Here is a 19747-nt window from a genome sequence, read left to right on the forward strand (position 1 = left end):
ACATGCAGAACTGAATTTATATTTGTGAACAGTTTAAACAGTATCTGGCAATTAAGTGTTATATAAATGTTTGTTAAATAGAAATTAATCTCTGACTATCACTTCATATTTGTATAGCTCTGGAGCTTTTCTTACTATGACTCCTTTTCTTTAATTAATTTCAAGTCGTCCTGGTCATTCAGTCTTCCTCTTGCTTGGATGCTGTCACACCCATGATGCGTCATTTCCTTGCTGGACTGTTTTATCTGCACTTGCCTGTTCTCTCACTAAGTGCCTTCACTCCCTGCCACCTCGTTTTCTTACCATTACACTTGTATAATTTATCCTCTGTTGGGTCATTCCAGCCATTTTTACTTTTGCTCTTTGAATACTAAGAATGAGTAGAGAAAATCACACAGTGATAATAGTTTTGTCCTGCTACAAATTCATGATCTTCACTCTTCGTTGGGTTCTTCCCTGTGGTCCACCATTCTGCCGCTCATGACAGATATTTCTGTCTCCCATTTCTCTCATAGCTAGTACATATGTCCATAACTTCTCACCTGGACACCCACCCCCCACACCTCTCCATGCCTTAGTGTCAGTAGATGACATTGTCTCCAACTGCATCAAGGAAAGAAGCTATGAGCTGTGGGACTCTCCATGTCCTATACTTCCTGTACCTCCCTAACTGCTCAGCATTGCCACCCATCTTTTCATTTTTGCTTTTAGAATGTAGACTTGTTATTCTTTCTCTTTTTCAGGGCTTTGGGTCTCAACATTTCTTGCTCACACAAAGACTGTGTTACATCAGTCATCATTTCTCTTTGAATTTGGATCTCCCACTTTAGCATATATTTTTATGTTTAGGTCTCTCTCCTCTTAGGAGAAAAGACTTATTACTCTCTCCTTCCCTCCAGAACAAATTTAGATGACATAAGGTGAAATTTACATTGTCTCCTTAACTCTCTAAGATTTGCCACCTCCCGCTCCACTGTTCCATGAAATAGCTGTTCCTGTGGTCACGAATAACATTCTAATTGCCACATCACTTGGACTCTGCACGATTTATTTTGCTGTTGTGCTACATGTGACTCTGCTGGTTACCCCTCCCGCCCCCAAACACTATCACTACCACTTGCTTTCCTTAAATTACATAACATTCTCCATTATACACTTTGCTATAATTTTGGTCATATTTTTTTGCCTGAACAAAAACAATCTAGAATCACCTTTGGTCTTATAATTTCATTAGAATGTGTCTTTTCTGGCAGTCCCTCTTGGGTTAGCACTATTGAAAACAGCTTTACAGCTCAGGATGTGTTTCTGATTTCTGATTTCCCATCTCATTCTAGACATTCTTCTGATAAAGTGTCTAAACTAGAAGGCCAAGTGGAATCATATAAAAAGAAGCTAGAAGATCTTGGTGATTTGAGGCGTCAGGTTAAACTCTTAGAAGAAAAGAATACTATGTATATGCAGAACACTGTCAGTCTAGAGGAAGAGTTAAGAAAAGCCAATGCAGCTCGAAGTCAACTTGAGACATATAAGAGACAGGTAAAAAGAATAGTAACCGAGTTTCTTAATGATGTTTTCAAGCAGGTTCTCCATTATAACACTGTGGCTCACCAGAAATCCACTTATTTTGTTTTCACAGTATTGTTTTTTGTTTTTTAACCTATGAAACTTAGATTTGTTTGTTTTTTTCTAAGTTTTTAATTCCAGTATAGTTAACATTCAAACTTAGTTGTTATCCAGAGGTTATTGATTAGTGTCTCTAGCAGATCCTGTTGTTTATTTTTAAATTATTATGTTTTACGAAATACACAAAAGTAAAATAGTAATGCAAGTATCTATGCTTAAAAAATAAAAGACTCGTACCCTCCCCAATAGAGTAACCACTGTGCTGTTTTGTAGTTTTCATTCCTATGCATCTTTTTTTTTCATCTGGTGCATATATTAGTTCATATATATATATACGTGTAATATATATATATATATATATATATATACACACACATATATATATATATAAAATGTATAACATCTTTGCATGGTTCAAAGCTATATAAATGATATAAGGCCTCGTCTGTGATTTACTTTGTTCAGTATATTTGGGAAATTTGTTTATGATGATAAGTACAGCTTTATTCAGTTCATTTGTACCACTATGGTATCCTGTTTAGTCACCATACCACCATGTATCCATTTTCCTGTTGAAGGACACACAGGATGTTTCAGCCCCCCCCCCTTTTTTTTTAATTATAAGAAGTGCCACTTTGCATGTTATCGAACCTGTCCTCCTCTATACATGTGTGAAAGTTTCTCAGCTATAAGGAGTTTCTTCTTTAGAGTATCTTCATTTAATTAGATAAATTGTTCTTTGAAGTGATTGTATTACTAACCAAGATTTTATGAATTCCTATCTTTCCACATTATCACCAACACATAGTATTGTCAAACTTGAAATTGTGCCAATTAGATGAGTATGAAATAGTGTCTCTTCATGATTATACTTTGCATTACCCTAATTACAAATATATTTTAATGATCACAATTCTTTTGTGAATGGCCCATTTTAAATCATTTATTCATTTTAAAACTTGTATTTTTTCTTACTGATTTCTGAAACTTCTTTATATGTTTTGCTATTAATATTTTGTCAGTTACACTTGCTGCATTTATTTCCTGCCAATCTGTAACCTTTTTACTTTTTTTGAGATTAATTTTAAGATTATGAACTTTAAATATCCTTTTATGACTTATGCCATTTATGTCTTAAGTCATTTCCTATATAAAGATGTAAGCTAATCTCTATTTTCTTAACAAAGATTTAGTTTGTTTTGCTCAATTAGGTCTTTTATCCACATGGAATTAGTTTTTGTGTAGGATGCTAGATTATGGATCCATTTGATATTTTATTCTCTGTGTAGGCAACCAGTCACCGATTGGCATTTATTTAATAGTCTTTTCCACAAGGACCTGCAATTCTATTCTATCACACACCTAAAGATTCCATCTTAAATTTGTTTCTTGGCACTCTCTTCTCTTTCATTGGTTTGTCTACTCTTACATCAATACTTCACAATCTTATTATCTATATGTTTTTAATAATTTTGATATTTGATAATATATAGCCCCACATCTCATTCTTTTTCAAAACTGTCTATGAGACCTTTTCTTTCCCTTTTATGCCCCAAACCTTTGGGAATTGGAATTACATTGACTCTATCGATAATTTAGGGGAGAATTGACATCTTTATGGCAATGAATGTTTCTATTGGTGAATATATCTTTACATTTGTTTAGGTCCTCAATGTCTTTCAGCTAAGTTTTATAATTCTGTCATGTACATATTTTGTTATATTTACTCTTAGGTACCTTCAGATTTTGTAACTGTGATTAGCAAAAGAAATGATACCATTTTCCATTTGCTGCTCATTTATATGATTGAAATTGATTGTTATGTTCATTTTACAACTATGCCAGCATTTCATATTATTCTGATGTCTGTAGGATCTCTCATCAGAAGTCATATACAAATAAAAGCAGTCTTGTTTCTTTCTACTCCATACCCTTTTTTTCCTTCTTAATCAGCATGTTCGACCTATAATACAAGTATGAATAGAAGTAATTGTAGTAGGCAATCATTTCTTGCCTATTTTGTACAGAATGCTTTAAATGTTTTACCAGTATATTATTAGCACATTTTACTCAGTGTCTATCTTAAATGGATGTTGAATTTAATGAACCCCTTTTCCTGCACTATGGAGAGACTCCTATACTGCTTCCCCTTTCTATGAATATGATGAGTTATATTAACTGATTATTGATGCTTAAACCATCTTTGTATTCCTGATTTAAACCTCGTAGAGTTACTGCAGATTATCGTTTTCACATTGTTAGATTTGCTTTGTTCATTTTAATTAGAATCTTTTTCCCCTATGATTCACTTGAAGTTTTCTATCTCATACTTTCCTGATCTGATTTTGGCATCAAAACTATATATTAGCTTAAAATGAGTTGAAGAAGTTTTACTTGAACAGCTCTATACACCAAGTTTCTTTGCTGGATACATTTCTACTTAATATTTTATTATGAAATTTTCAACATACAATAAAGTTGAAAGAATTAGTGAACTTGAATGTGAACTGAGAAATTAACCAAAATAAATAAACCCTAGAGAAACTATATGTGAAATCTAAAAACATTAAAATGAGATGATTTAGAGTTTCAGAAGAGAGAACAGCAAGAATTACAGAAAGACATTATTTGAAGAAAAGAATGCCTGAACTTTGGTTTGGAACTAAAGAAGGACACCAGAGATAGTATTAGCAATGAATTACAAACAAAATACATAGGAATCTACAACAAGAAATATTGCAGTACAATTCTATACATGAATTCTCTCTGCCCGTTTTGATCTGTGGCTTAATATACTTTGTTTTTCAGTGATAGCATTTTTCTTTCCACAAGTTCTCTTTAAGTGTTCTTTCACACCTGCCCGATCATCTCCCTTTCATAATTTTGATTTGTCTTTATTTTCTTTACTTATTAAACCTCATATTTTGTAACTGATAATTCCAATCTAAAATCTTTATAGGTCTTATTCTGCTATTTTGTTGTTGTTGTTTCTGTTACTGGTTTTCTAGCTGGTATTCATAGGGACTTCTTTATAGCCTTTGCTCTTTCATTTGGCTCATCTTTATCTTCGGGAATACTTGGAGGGTTGGAGCTGATGTTGTGTTTCTCCAGACAACATATGTTCTGTTTTTGCTAGATATTTCACAGCACTGTCAACCAAGATTACTTTAAATTAATTGCTTGCGTTAGGATTTGCCAGATAAGGCATGTGGTAGAAATGGAAACAAATTTACATAGTAGCAGGCCATAGTTAGAATTGAAATTTCAAGTTACTCTTCATTAAACCCAGAGCTCTCACTTTAAGACAGGCAAGCTTCCTTACTGATTTTTCCAGCTAATAGTTCTTTCATAGTTTTGTACATTGCTATTCCGGATATTCTGGTTTTAGAACCTGTAATGTCTGAGCTGATTTTTGTTACTAGTTCTCTCTGTTAGGGTAGGCTGCTATATCATACACATGTTTTTGAGTATTTGTGGGGGAGGAAGTTTTCATAGCTCTTCAGAAGAAAATAATGAACATTTTAATGTTTCAAATTACACAAATTAATGGTACCTTTCTGAATCAGGTAGTAGAACTACAAAATAGATTATCTGAAGAATCGAAGAAAGCAGATAAATTAGATTTTGAATATAAGCGGCTAAAAGAAAAGGTTGACAGTCTTCAAAAAGAAAAGGATGTGAGTATAAGATATTTTGGTTTTGAACACTGCTAAAATTAAAACAATGATACCTAATTCATGTTTTGACTACATTAATTCCTTCTGTTTGTAAATTTTAAAATGAGAATTCCTGTTTGTTTTTAAATTATACAAGATCTACATTTTTGTTTCAGGAATAAATCTAAAAGAGTAAAAGAATATTTTTACTTCCATTCTAATTTCTTTTGTATATTTTTATGTTTTCTACCACTGTTACTTCTTATACATTGTTCTACTCATGACTTTCTATAAATATGTGTTTTCTGTTTTCTATAGAATTAATACAGAGGACCCAATTCTTTTTGTTTAGCATATTTTGAATCTTTTAAAAATATTTTTACTCTTTTTTTTTTAAGATTTTATTTATTTATTCATGAATGACACAGAGAGAGAGGCACAGACACAGGCAGAGGGAGAAGCAGGCTCCATGCAGGGAGCCTGACGTGGGACTCGATCCTGGGTGTCCAGGATCACACCCTGGACTGAAGGTGGTGCTAAACCACTGAGCCACCTGGGCTGCCCAAATATTTTTACTTTTTAATGGTTTATGAATATTTAAAGTATTTGCTGTTTGATTGTTTTATGTCTATGAAGGGAATGTTATTTATGTAATGTACTTATGTTAATGAGAGTAGACACTTATATTTCTTATGTTTAACTATGGATAACATACTGCCTTGCACATTGTAGATATTCATTATTGTTAAATGGGAAAAAGTTTGTTGTAATTTTTTCCTTTTATGATTTTTTAATGGAAGATCAAAAGGTGAACCATGCCCATTTTCCCTGCTGTTCACCATTATCTTAGGTAAGGTAAAGACGCTGATGAATAAATTCATAAAACTTAAAGCTAATTTTCCTTCTTTTTAATATTCCTCCAGAGGTTAAGGACGGAAAGGGATTCTCTGAAGGAAACCATTGAAGAACTTCGTTGTGTACAGGCTCAAGAAGGACAGCTCACAACTCAAGGTGAAAATACTGCATTAGCCTAAGCAAGATTACTAATTTCTTATGGTATCAGTAGAAATTTTAGATTCAGGGGCACCTGGGTGGCTCAGCTGGGTAAGTGGCCAATTCTTGATTTTGGTTCAGGTCATGATCTCAGTGTCCTGGGATCAAGCCCCACATTGGGCTCCATGGTCAGCAAGGATTCTGCTTAAGGTTTCTATCTCTCTGCCCTCCCCCTGTTTTGCGTGCTCTCTTTCTCAAAAAACATAAATTTAAAAAAAAAGAGAGAGATTTTAGATTCATTTTAAGGTACTTGCACCAATGGATGAAAATGAAAAATTAGTGAACAGGCATGAGGTTGATAGAAATTCTAAACTCTTGCCATATTTTATGGCAAATAGGGCAAGTTATGAGACCAGATTTACTTTCCTACTTTGTTTTAATTGTTTTTAAATATTTGAACTTTATTAGATCAAAAGCATAAACATTTGTTAAATCCATCTGTGTTAATAATAAACTTGGAAAGTTTTATTATGGAAAGTTGGTTTTGTTTTGGTTTTTTTTTTAAGATTTTATTTATTTATTTAAGAGAGAGAGAGCATAAGCAGAAGGAGCAGCAGAGGCAGAGGGAGAGACAGGCTCCCCACTGAGCAGGAAGCCTGAGTGGGACTTGGTCTTAGGACCATGACCTAAGCCAAAGGCAGACGCTTAATTGACTGAACCACTTAGGCGTCCCTATTCTAGAAAGTTGTTTTTGACCTCTTTAAAAGTCAAGCTTTCTAAGTCAGTGTTGTTGTTTTTTTTTTTTTCCACTTGAGATGTGGAGTGGCTATTAGTGCATTCCAGGGCTTCTGTCTCAGGTAGAATTCTGCTCTTCTCACAGGAGAGAAGCAGCGCTTAGTTCAGAGTTAGTCCCTACCACTTCTGTCATCATGCTAGCAGATGTGGAGCATGAACAGTGACTTGTCCAGCTTCACAGTTTGTTCATTTCTGCACTAATAACCAGCCCTTGACTTTTCGGTTACCCAAAACTGGGATTCTTCCTTTCCTCTGACTATACCCTCCTTTTTCTCCTCATTCCTTCTACCCACTGCATTTTGCCTTTAACCCCTCTTTGTTGTTTCTATTGATAATTGGACAGCTCTCTTGTGGCCTCATTTTCCAGCTTACTCAGCCTGCCCAGCAGCCATTTTAACTGTTTCCTCATGGCCACCAGTTTTCCTTATGCTGAAAGCTTGTCAGGCCCACTTCAGATACGCTAAAGTTTTTTTTTTCTCTATTGCAAATTAACCAGGGCCAGCTAAAGACAGTTACATATCTTTCTCATTTTTTCTTTTTTTTAATGAAGGTATAATTGACATATATAACATTATGTTAGTTTCAGGTATACAACCTAATGATTTGATATTTGTATATACTGTGAAATGATCACCACACAAAGGTTAATTGACATCAATCATGTATAGTTATGAAATTTGTTTCTCTTATGATGAGAACTTTTAAGATCTACTCTCAGCAACTTTCAGATATGCAGTACGGTATTATTAACTATAGTCACCATGCTGTACATTATATCCTTGTGACTTGCTTTGTATCTGGAAGTTTGTACCTTTCGACTCCACCCATTTTGCCTACCTCCCCATATCCTACTTCTGGCAATTACCAATCAGTTCTCTGTATCTGTTAGCTGGGTGTTTTTGTGTTCTTTTTTGTTTTGTTTTGTTTTGTCTTTAGATTCCACATACAGGTCAGATCACACAGTATTTATTTGTCTTTCTATGTCTGAGTTATTTCAGCTAGCATAATGCTCTCTCAAGGTGTATAAAATATCAACAAATGGCAAGATTTCATTCTTTTCGTGGGTAAATAATAAATATATATATATAATATATAAATATAAATTATAGGGATCCCTGGGTGGCGCAGCGGTTTGGCGCCTGCCTTTGGCCCAGGGCGCGATCCTGGAGACCCGGGATCGAATCCCATATCGGGCTCCCGGTGCATGGAGCCTGCTTCTCACTCTGCCTGTGTCTCTGCCTCTCTCTCTCTCTCTCTGTGACTATCATAAATAAATAAAAATTAAAAAAAAAAAAAAAAAAAAAAAACATAAATATAAATTATATATGTATATATGTTATACACACACTCCACAATTTGTTTATCCATTTATCAATTGATGGAAACCTAGGTTGTTTCCATGTCTTAACTATTGTAAATAACGAGGGCATATTTATCTTTTCAAGGTAGTATTTTCATTTTCTATGGATAAATTCCCAGAAGAGCAATTGCTGGATCATATGGCATTTCTATTTTTAATTTTGTAAGGAACTTCATACTGTTTTCCATAGTGGCTGTACCAAATTACATTCCCACCAGCAGTGCACAGGGGTTCCCTAGTCCATATCAGCACGACTTTTTAACTCTTGTCCTTTGGATAACAGCTGTTCTAACAGGTGTCAGGTGACATCTCATTGTCATCTCATTGTTTTGAGGCTACGGTTTTGATTTTCATCTCCCTTATAATGAGTGATGTTGAGCATCTTTTCATGTGTCTGTTGGCCATCTGTTTGTCTTCTTTATAAAAATGTGTATTCAGATCTTCTGCCCATTTCTTAATTGTTGCTTTTGCAGTTGAGTTGTATGAGTTCTCTGTTTTTGATATTAACCCCTTATCAAATGTATGGTTTGGAAATATTTTCTTCCATTTAGTACATTGCCTTTTCCTCTTGTTCATAGTTTCCTTTTTTTTTTTAAGATTTATTTATTTATTCATGAGAGACACAGAGATAGGTAGGCAGAGACATAGGCAGAGGGAGAAGTAGGCTCCTCACAGGGAGCCCGATGTGGGACTCAATCCTGGATCCTGGGATTAGGGCCTGAGCTGAAGGCAGCCACCCAACTGCTGAGCCACCTAGCATCCCTTGTTCATAGTTTTCTTTGCTGTGTAAAGGCTTTTAGTTTAAATAGTCAGTACTAGAGTTGTTTATATATTATATATGTCTTCACACATACAAAATTATTTCTGAATGTAATTGGATTCTTGTTGATGCTTGGTAATCCTTTCATTTAATCAACTGTATGAGTTTTCCCAAAATTTTAAGAATCAGACTAAGCCTTAATTCTTTAACTCTCAGCTCCTTTGTCATCAAGAAAGACCATCTTATGTAGACTTACACATTTGTTTCTTTGCCACCTATAAACCTATGTTTTAACCTTATTTATGTGTATGTTGTTGACCTAGCAATTTTGCTCTAAAAATTTACCCTAATGAGTTAAAGCATTGTTTATAATAGTGAAATTTAGAAACAGCCTAAAAGTTAGCAGTCTTATTCAACTGTATACTGGAGGGCCATTGAAAAGAATGAAGTATATCTTATATATTTGACATGGAGAGTTGTGTATGTAGTATCATTAAGTTTAAGAAGTTAGTGACACTGGGCAGCCTGGGTGGCTCAGCGGTTTAGTGCCACCTTCAGCCTAGGATGTGATCCTGGAGACCCAGGATCAAGTCCCACGTTGGACTCCCTGCATGGAGCCTGCTTCTCCCTCTGCCTGTGTCTCTGCCTCTCTCTGTGTCTTTCATGAATAAATAAATAAAATCTTACCCAAAAAAAGTGACATTGTAATAAACACTCTTGGCAAGTTGAGAATAGGAGGAAACTTCCTCAACCTAATAAAAGATGGCTATGTAAAACTTATAGCTAACATCATACTTAGGATGAATACTAAATGCTTTTCCCCTAAGATCAGAAACAAGAATGATCACTCTTTTTTTTTTCTATCTTGTTGTTATTACTTACTAAATATAGTGAAATCAATAATTCTGTACATCAGTGCTCATCAAGATAAGTGTGTTTCTTAATCACCATTACTTATTTTTTCCATCACCCCCAACCCTCCTTCCCTCTGGTAACCCATCTATTCTCTGGGGTTAAGTAAGAGTCTTTTTTTTTTTTTTGAGCAAGAGTGAGGGCAAGAAAGGACAGAGGGAGAGAGAGAATCTTAGCATTATACTCTCTAGTTCCATCCACGTTGTTGCAAATGGCAATATTTTGTTCTTTTTTATGGCCAAATAACATTCCATTGTGTATATACCACCTCTTCTTTATCCATTTATCTATCAGTGACATGTAGGTTGCTTCAATAATTTGGCTGTTGTAAATAATGCTACAGTAAGTGTAAGGGTGCATATAAGGACACCTTGCCATTTCTATTCACCATGGTATCAGGTTCTAAGCAGTGCAGTCAGGCAAGAAAAAGAAATGCAGTCAAATTGGAAAGGAGGATGTAAAAAAAAAAATACCATAGAACTAGTAAATGAGTTCAGCAAAGTCTCAAGATACAAGGTCAGTATATAAATCCAGTTATAGGGGTGCCTGGGTGGCTCAGTGGTTGAGCGCCTGCCTTTGGCTCAGGTGGTGATCCCGGGGTCCTGGGATCAAGTCCCATATCGGGCTTCCCGTGGTGAGCCTGCTTCTCCCTCTATCTATGTCTCTGCCTCTCTCTCTGTGTCTCTCATGAATAAATAAATAAAATATTTAAAATAATAATAATAATAAATCCAGTTATATTTCTGTGTACTCCCAGTAAACAGAAAATGGAATTACAGTAGTATCATAAAGAATAAAATGCTTAGGAATGGTTTAACAAAGAAGTGTTAAGACTTGTACACCGAAGAGTATAAATCATTGCCAAGATAAAGATCTAGATATATGGAGAAATAGTCCATGTTCAGGTATCAGAAAGTTCACTCTAGTTAAGATTGCAGTTCTCTTTATTCATTTAAAGATTCAGTATAATGCCAAATTCTAAGCAGACTTCTTTTATAGAAATTGACAAGCTGATCCAACAATTTATATGAAAATACTAAGGAGCTAAAAACCAAAAAAAAGTCTTGGAAAGCAAAAGGTTGAAGAACTCACACATTCTGATTTCAGAACTTACTATAGAGCTACAATAATTGAAAAGCATGGAATTCACATAAGGATAAACATCTAGACATCAATATAGTATACCACATGAATGGAATGGAGGAAAAAAACACCTGATCAATTGATGCAGAAAAGGCATTTGACAAAATCTAACACCTTTCATCGTAAAACATACACACAAAAAAAACATGAAAAGCCTCAATAAATTAGAAGGACAACTAGAAAGGAAATTTCCACAACACAGTAAAGGCCATATATGAAAAACCCATGGTGCACATCATACTCAGTGATAAAAGACTGAAAGCTTTACCTCTAAAATCAGAAGCAAGACAATGAATGATACCAGCTACTACAACTTCTGTACTTCTATTCAACAGAGCACACCATGTTCTAGACAGAGCAATTAGACCAAAAAAAAATTTTTTTAGACCAAAAATTTTTTAAGTCAATTGGAAAGGAAGAGCTAAAACTATCTCTGCAGATGGCATGATCACCAAAGCAAAAAATACCTATTAGAACTAATCAAATGAATTCAGCAAAGTTTGAGGAGACAACTCAGTTACATTAGCTGCAAAAATAATTCTGTGTGCGCACACTAATAATGAACAATACAAAAAAGGAAATTAAGAAAAGTTTATTTACAATAAGATCAAAAAGAATAAAATACTTGGGAATAAATTTAACCAAGGAGGCAAGCCTTGCACCCTGAAAACTATAAACCTATTGATTCAGTGCAATCCTTATTAAAATATTATTGGCATTTTTTTTTTTTTTTTTTGCAGAAATAGAAAAACCTATCCTAGGAGCACCTGGGTGGTTCAGTGGTTGAGTGTCTGCCTTTGGCTCAGGTCGTGATCCTGGGGTCCTGGGACTGAGTCCCATATTGGGCTCGCCAAAGGGAGCCTGCTTCTTCCTCTACCTATGTCTCTGTGTCTTGCATGAATAAATAAACAAAGTCTTTAAAAATAAAAGAAAGAAAAACCCATCCTAAAATGCATATGGAATGTCAAGAGACTCAGGTTAGCCAAAATAGTCTTGAAGAAAAAAAAAAAAGTTGGAGAATTTACCCTAATTATTTCAAAACTTAATAAAATGGTAGCAATCAAAGCAGTGGCTATGGGTATAAGGACAGACCTATAAACAAATGGAATAGAACAGAGAGCCCAGATAGTGGAAAGGCAACCCATAAAATGGGGAGAAAATATTTGTGAATCCTATATTTAATAAGTGATTGATATCCAGAATATATAAGGAATTTATACAACTCAACAACAGCAAAAAACAACTAAGCTCACAAATCGTCAAAGACTTGAATAGATATTTCTCCAAAGAATATACACAAATGGCCAAAAAGCACATGAAAAGATGCTCAATAGCAACATCGTTAGAGAAATGCAAATCAAAACCACAGTGAGATGGTTCATATCCATTTGGAATGGATTATTACCCAAAAAAGAGAAAGAAAAATAATTCTTGGGAGTCACATGGAGAAATTGGAACCCTCATGCATTGCTGTAAGGAATGTAAAATGGGGAGCCTCTGGTGGAAGAGTTCAGTTCTTTAATAAGTTAAACTTACCGTATGATCCAGCAATTCCATTTCAAAGTAAATATCCAAAAGAATTTAAAAATGAAAAAGGACTCAAGCAGATGCTAGTTCACAATACCCAAAAGATGGAAACAACCTAAATGTTCCTCAGCAGATGAATGGTTCAAGAAAATCAAAATGTCGTGTGTGTAATGGGTATTATTTGGTCATGAAAAGGAATGAAGTTCTGGTAAATTCTGCTACACATTTGAGGTTTGAAAACATTAAGCTGGCAGACGCCGCCGCCCCGGAGCCGCCCTCACCGTCCAGCAATGGTCAACCCCACCGTGTTCTTTGACATCGCCATGGATGGCGAGCCTTTGGGCCGCGTCTCCTTCGAGCTGTTTGCAGACAAAGTTCCAAAGACAGCAGAGAACTTTCGTGCTCTGAGTACTGGAGAGAAGGGATTCAGTTACAAAGGTTCCTGCTTTCACAGGATTATCCCAGGATTTATGTGCCAGGGTGGGGACTTCACACGCCATAATGGCACTGGCGGCAAGTCCATCTACGGGGAAAAGTTTGATGACAAGAACTTCATCCTGAAGCACACGGGGCCTGGCATCTTGTCCATGGCCAATGCTGGACCACAAACTGTTCCCAGTTTTTCATCTGCACCGCCAAGACTGAGTGGTTGGATGGCAAGCATGTGGTTTTTGGCAAGGTCAAGGAAGGCATGAACATCGTGGAAGCCATGGAGCGCTTCGGGTCCAGGAATGGCAAACCCAGCAAGAAGATCACCATCGCCGACTGTGGACAGATCTGATGAATCTAACTCCTGTTTTATCTGAACTTCCAGACCATTCCTTTAGCTCAGGAGAGTGCCCCTCCACCCCCACCTGCTTGAAATAGCCCAGAGTCTCCGCACTCTCACTGCAGTTCTGCAGACTCCGTGGTTCCTTTCCCCAGGTCTAGCTGGATTGCAGAGTTCAGTTTATGATGATGAAATTTTTTTTTTTGAAAAATACTCAGTGATAAAAGACTGAAAAAAGAAAGAAAGAAAGAAAAAGAAAGAAAGAAAGAAAGAAGAAAAGAAAACATTGCGCTAAGCAAAGTAACTCAGGCACTGAAGGATAAATACTGGTATTGTCACACTTATATGAGGTATCTAGGCTGTTCAGGTTCATTGAGAGACAGAAAGTATAATAAAGGTTATGAGGGGCTAAGGAAGAACAGAGTAGGGAGTTATTTAATGGTTACAAAATTTATGTTTTGGGGTGAAGAGTTTGGAAATAGGTAGCGGTGATGGTTCCACAGCATAATGAATGTAGTTGCTGCCGCTCATTTGTACATTTCAAAATGGTTAAAATGATGATGATAACATAAGGCAACTTGTATGGTCTTTTACTTAACTAAAATGAAGATTCTAAATGTTAAAATTAATGCTTAAAGTAAGGTTTCATGTAAAACTAAAGGAAATCAATGTGCTTTCTCTTTATTTTACTTTTATTTTTTTTTTAATTTAAAATCAGTTAATTAATGTATAATATCGATTTCAGAGGCAGAGCCAGTGACTCATCCGTCTTATATAACACCCGCTGCTCATTACATCATGTGCCCTCCTTCATGTCCATCACCCAGTTACCCCATCCCTTCACCCACCTCTACTCCAACAACCCTCAGTTTGTTTTCTATGATTAAGAGTCCTTTATGGTTTGTCTGATTTCATCTCTCTCTTAAACCTTGTATCAATGTTTGTATATTTATAGGCTTAATGCCTCTGGGAAGTCAAGAATCTTCAGATAGTCTGGCAGCAGAGATTGTTACACCTGAAATCAGGTAAGGAGATCATGAAACACAGTTGTATTGTGTAACATTCCTGGAGGAAACTTAACCCCTCTACAATATAAAGAGGATCAGGTTTTTCTAAACATTTTATTTATATATTTGAGAGAGAGAGAGCACAAGCAGGGGGAGCAGCTGAGGGAGAAGCAGACTCTCCGCTGAGCAGGGACCCTGACTTGGGGCTCCATCTCAGGACCCCAGGATCATGACCCAAGCCAAAGGCAGCCGTTTGAACTGACTGAGCCATCCAGGCACCCCTCCAGGGATCACTTTTTTGCGCCCTGGGCCAAAGGCAGGCGCCAAACCGCTGCGCCACCCAGGGATCCCAATATTTATCTTTTGGGACGCCTGGGTGGCTCAGTGGTTGGGCGCCTGCCTTTGGCCTGGGGCATGATCCTGGAGTCCCAGGATTGAGTCCCACATTGGGCTCCTTGCGTGGAGCCTGCTTCTCCCTCTGCATGTATCTCAGCCTCTCTCTCTGTATCTCTTATGAATAAATAAAAATCTTTAAAAAAAATATTTTATCTATTAACTGCATGAAGTGGTCTGGGAAAGCTATATTGGAGTAGACAGAAGTATATCCCCATCTCTACTACTCTTCCCTCAATATTACCTTACATTCTTATTTAGTCATAGTGTTTTTAAAATTCTATTTATTTCAATATACCTGGCTTGATATGTAAGAATGAAAAGTTAGGGGGAGAAGCACCAAGTATCCAGCAGAAGGAGAATGATTAACCCTGAATATTGGTTTACCTTCTTTGGGACTGTTTGCCCCCATTTAAAATAGACAGTGGTCTTGATTTTTCGTAACATTTTTGAGGGTATTAAATGAAATAATGGTTGTCTAAGAACTTTATGAACTCTGAAAGTTACCATAGGCATTCAGTATATATAAATGACGTTATTTATATATATTGTAAATGAATAATAATAAATGAAAACTCTTAATTTATGTTGTTGGCATTTATTTAAAGAGGATAAACAAAAGGAATATAATGCAACACCAACAATGGAGGCACCTTGTATATCTCACTTTTCTACCATCTGATGCGGTACTTTATTTTTGGAGGAATAATATTTGTAGAATGAATGAACATTTATTATTTATAGATGCTTCTAAGTACATGGCTATACCAAAAAAATAAAAAACAATTTTTTTGGTGGGGGGGACCTGGGTGGCTCAGTCAGATAAGTGTCTGACTCTCAATTTCCACTCAGCAAATCATGATCTTAGGGTCACGGGCTCAAGCCTTGTGTCAGGCTCTATGTTAGGTGTGGAATCTGGTTAAGATTCTCTCTCTCCCTCTCCCCCTCCTTGCACTCATACATGTATGCCTCCTCTATCTCATTAATAAAGAAATAAATAAAAATTAAAACAAGGAGGCTTTTAGGTTATGCAGTTGGATTTTTAACCTGAGGAAAAAGAAAAATGATATTCAACAAATAAAATGGCTTTTTTTGAGAATGACTCAGTACAAATTTAAATATACTGTTTCCCGAAGAGCTGTCAAGAAAATGAAATGGTAAAAGAGATGAGATACAATATTGTTTTAGTTGAAGGTGTACAACATGATGATTTTTTTTAAATTTTATTTATTTATTCGTGAGAGACAACGGAGAGGCAGAGACAAAGGCAGAGGGAGAAGCAGGCTCCATGCAGGGAGCCCAATGTGGGACCTGATCCCGGACCTCCGGGATCATGCCTTGAGCCAAAGACACGTTCAACCACTGAGCCACCCAGGTGTCCCCATGATGATTTCATATATGTCTATAATGTGAAACGATCACCGCAGTAAGTTTAGTTAACATTCATCACCACACATAATTCTTTTTTTTTTTTTTTCCTCTTGTGGTGATACAACTTTTCCTTTGAGCAGTTTGGCAGAATGTGGATATTGTCTACAAAGGTGCCTATCTCTTCAGTGCTTGGGTGACTCGGTTAAGCATCTGCCTGCAGCTCACGTCATGATCTCAGGATCCTGGGATCAAGCCCCATGTCTGGCTCCCTGCTTAATGGGGAGTCTGCTTTTCTCTCTGCCCTTTTCTTCGTGTTCTCTCACTCTCACTCTCTCTCTCCTCTCTCACACAAAAATAAATAAATAAATAAATCTTAAATGTGCCTGTGTCTCAACCCTTAAGTCCCCTTTCTAGAAATTAATCCTAAGGAAATAACCAATAAAGCTGATTGTTACTAGCATGTTAAAGCTCAGAATTAGTAACTGTCAAATTTGAAATAATTGGATATTGATTAAATAATTAACAATTCATCTATATTATTTAACTTGTCATTTAAAGTATTATCATTAACATATATTTAATGATATGAAAAGATTGTGAATAAGTGTAAATAGCAGATAAGCTCTGATAATACAGCTTGTTAGCAAGAATACAATTTAACATTTTTATTGGAATGGGGGGACTGCATATTTTGAAGGCATTCTTCATTGAATATTATATCTTGACACCAAGTAATTAGCATTTCAAGAGCAAAGCATTAGAGATTGTATTTTTGGATACAAACCAAAGAAGAAATATATCAATGCACTCCTAGCTTAAACATCTAAACCAAAAAGAAAAAAAATTTTGATATCAGTCATTACAAATCATGGTATTTGGATGTTTGGATGCTGTTATCTTCAGATTATTCATTCTGAAAAGAAAGTACTCAAGACCTGAAATGTAATGTCTTAGCCAGTTACAAGAGCTAAATTCTTTGCAGGTATTTTGTTTTTCATTTCTGTCCTATGTATTAAATCTGTAATTGTGCATAGCTGGATTTTATAACGATATTGTTTTGATGTGCCACATAATCAGGCCTTTTTTTTTTTTTATAATTTAGGGAGAAACTTATTCGTCTTCAACATGAGAATAAGATGTTAAAAATTAACCAAGAGGGTTCAGACAATGAAAAAATAGCCTTATTGCAGAGTCTTCTGGATGATGCAAATCTGCGCAAGAATGAGTTGGAGACAGAGAATAGGTAGGAATGAATATAGATGGCAGCATGTAGACACCAGTTTTCTCTGTTTTCTTTGATTTTGATTACCTTAAAGATTTGAATTATATTTTGAAAACTGATAATATGTTATTCCATTCCATTTTAAGAGGACTTTAATCCATTGTGGAAAAGTATTGTGCCTCTTTACAACAACAACATTTCTTCTTTATTTCCCCTTTTCTCTTTCTAATTAAAATTAGAGGATTAAAAAAAAATCTGATCATTAATTCAGTCTTTCACAATTTCAGTTGTATATATTATCAGATTAATAAAGTTTACCCTGTTTTTATAAGCTAAGGTATTGAAGGATCAGTTAATATGAGAAAAATAGGATCCATCAAAACTGAATTGACAAGAGCTTCCCCCCCTCTTCCCCACAAACAAGAGCTTTTAAAAACAACAACAACAACAACAACAACAAGCTCTTATTTCTTGGGACCCTGAAAAAATGTCTTTCATCTTATAAACAATTATGAGAATTTAGAATCTGCAAATTATACAAGAAAACCACTTTTCTGCTTCTAAGTTTTCAGTGTATTGCATTAGGCAGTCATTCAAAGCTACTTTATAAAGCAGTAGCTTACTCTGGAAAGGACTAATTTTACATCCTGTTGTGACAATCTTTCTTTTCTTTTTTGGAAATGTTTCTTAGATACCAAACATATGATGTCTTTTCCTTTCCTTAGTGCTGTGATACACTGTTATTTTTGAGGGATTTGACATTTTTATTAATGGTTTCATAGTTTGCCTGATATTACAGATTCTTTATTATGTCTTATTGATTTGGCATTTTCCAGATATGAGTCATTCTTGTGAGTCAGTACTGTTAGGACAATTTTACATGTCCTGCCCTTCTTGGCACCTTAAGTTTTAAAGCTGCTGAGGTAGAATCAGCAAGCAGTATAAATACCAGGATGATTAGTAGAGCATAATTAAGTATAAATTAAAGGAAAATAGTTTTATATCAGTTGTAAGAGCATAGAAAATGAGTACCTTTAAAAAATACTTAGAAAAAGTTTTAAATGAAAAGAGGAGAAAGGGAATTGCAGAAATCAGCTGGCCATCATGCGGTCCCACACTGAGAACACCCTGTTGACCTCCATCATCCTTTGCCTCTGGGCTCTGTTTTAGCCATCGTTCAGGAAGCCCTTCTCTGTACCCTAATTTTTTTCCAGTAAATTGACACCCACAACTTCCTTTATAATGCTTTGCATTGTTTCTCACAGGCCTTACAGCTATCAGTCTTCTCTCATCAGAAACAAAACAACTACTTGTCATTGACACAGCTCTCATGATGTAGATGACAGATTACCTCCTAAATCCTGATGACATTTACAGCTGTTTACAACTTAGTATTGTGTTTGTTCTTTTTACTAAATTCTGATGACATTTACAGCTGTTTACAACTTAGTATTGTGTTTGTTCTTTTTACTAATTTTATCTTTATGTTTTCATCATGATCAGTGTACACTTTAATCCCAATCCTTTCTTTCCTGCATTCCCACATCCATTCTCCTTCTGATAACCATCAGTGTGTTCTTTATAGTTAAGAGTCTGTTTTTTGGTTTGTCTCTTTTTTCTTTGCTCATTTGTTTTGTTTCTTAAATTCCACGTATGAATGAAATCATATAGTATTTGTCTTTCTCTATTTCACTTAACATTATTCTTTCTATCCGTGTCATTGCAAATGGCAAGGTGTCATTCTTTTTTATGACAGTTATTCCATTTTATATATACCAACTCTTCATCCATTCAGCTATCAGTGGGCATTTGGCTATTTCCATAGTTTGGCTCTTGTAAATAATGCTGCAATAAACAAAAACCTGGCTGGCTCAGTCAGTTAGGCGTCTGCCTTCAGCTCAGGTCATGATCTCAGGGTCCTGAGATGGAGCCTCACATCTGGCTCCCTGCTCAGTAGGGAGTCTGCTGCTCCCTCAGCCCCTTCCCCTGCTCATGCACGTGCATGCATGCTCTCCTCTACCTCTCAAAAGAATAAATAAAATCTTAAAAAAAAAAACCTCTTGGTTTCATTGATTTGTTCTAATGGTTTTTTTAGTTTGTATATCATTTAAAGCTGCTCTGATCTTTTTTATTTCATTCCATTTCCTGGGTTTGGGTTTTGTTCTTCTTTTTCTCTTATGTGAAACCCCCACAGTCTTTGTTTTTTTTGTTATTGT

The 19747-nt window shown here is 35.7% G+C and overlaps 1 protein-coding gene and 1 pseudogene across 2 annotated transcripts in view; both read left to right on the forward strand.

Moving 5' to 3' along the window:
- Positions 1-19747, forward strand: part of HOOK3 (hook microtubule tethering protein 3) — a 107605-nt gene that overhangs the window by 65142 nt on the left and 22716 nt on the right. For both annotated transcript variants that reach the window (XM_041751668.1, XM_041751669.1), the window contains exons 11-15: positions 1335-1536; positions 5190-5300; positions 6203-6290; positions 14494-14563; positions 17412-17552. In XM_041751668.1, the coding sequence (XP_041607602.1) occupies positions 1335-1536; positions 5190-5300; positions 6203-6290; positions 14494-14563; positions 17412-17552 (612 nt within the window). The remainder of the gene's footprint in view (positions 1-1334; positions 1537-5189; positions 5301-6202; positions 6291-14493; positions 14564-17411; positions 17553-19747) is intronic.
- Positions 12551-13822, forward strand: LOC121489127 (annotated as a pseudogene).

This window comes from Vulpes lagopus, chromosome 4 (assembly GCF_018345385.1).
Source record: "Vulpes lagopus strain Blue_001 chromosome 4, ASM1834538v1, whole genome shotgun sequence".
Classification (NCBI taxonomy): Eukaryota; Metazoa; Chordata; class Mammalia; order Carnivora; family Canidae; genus Vulpes; species Vulpes lagopus.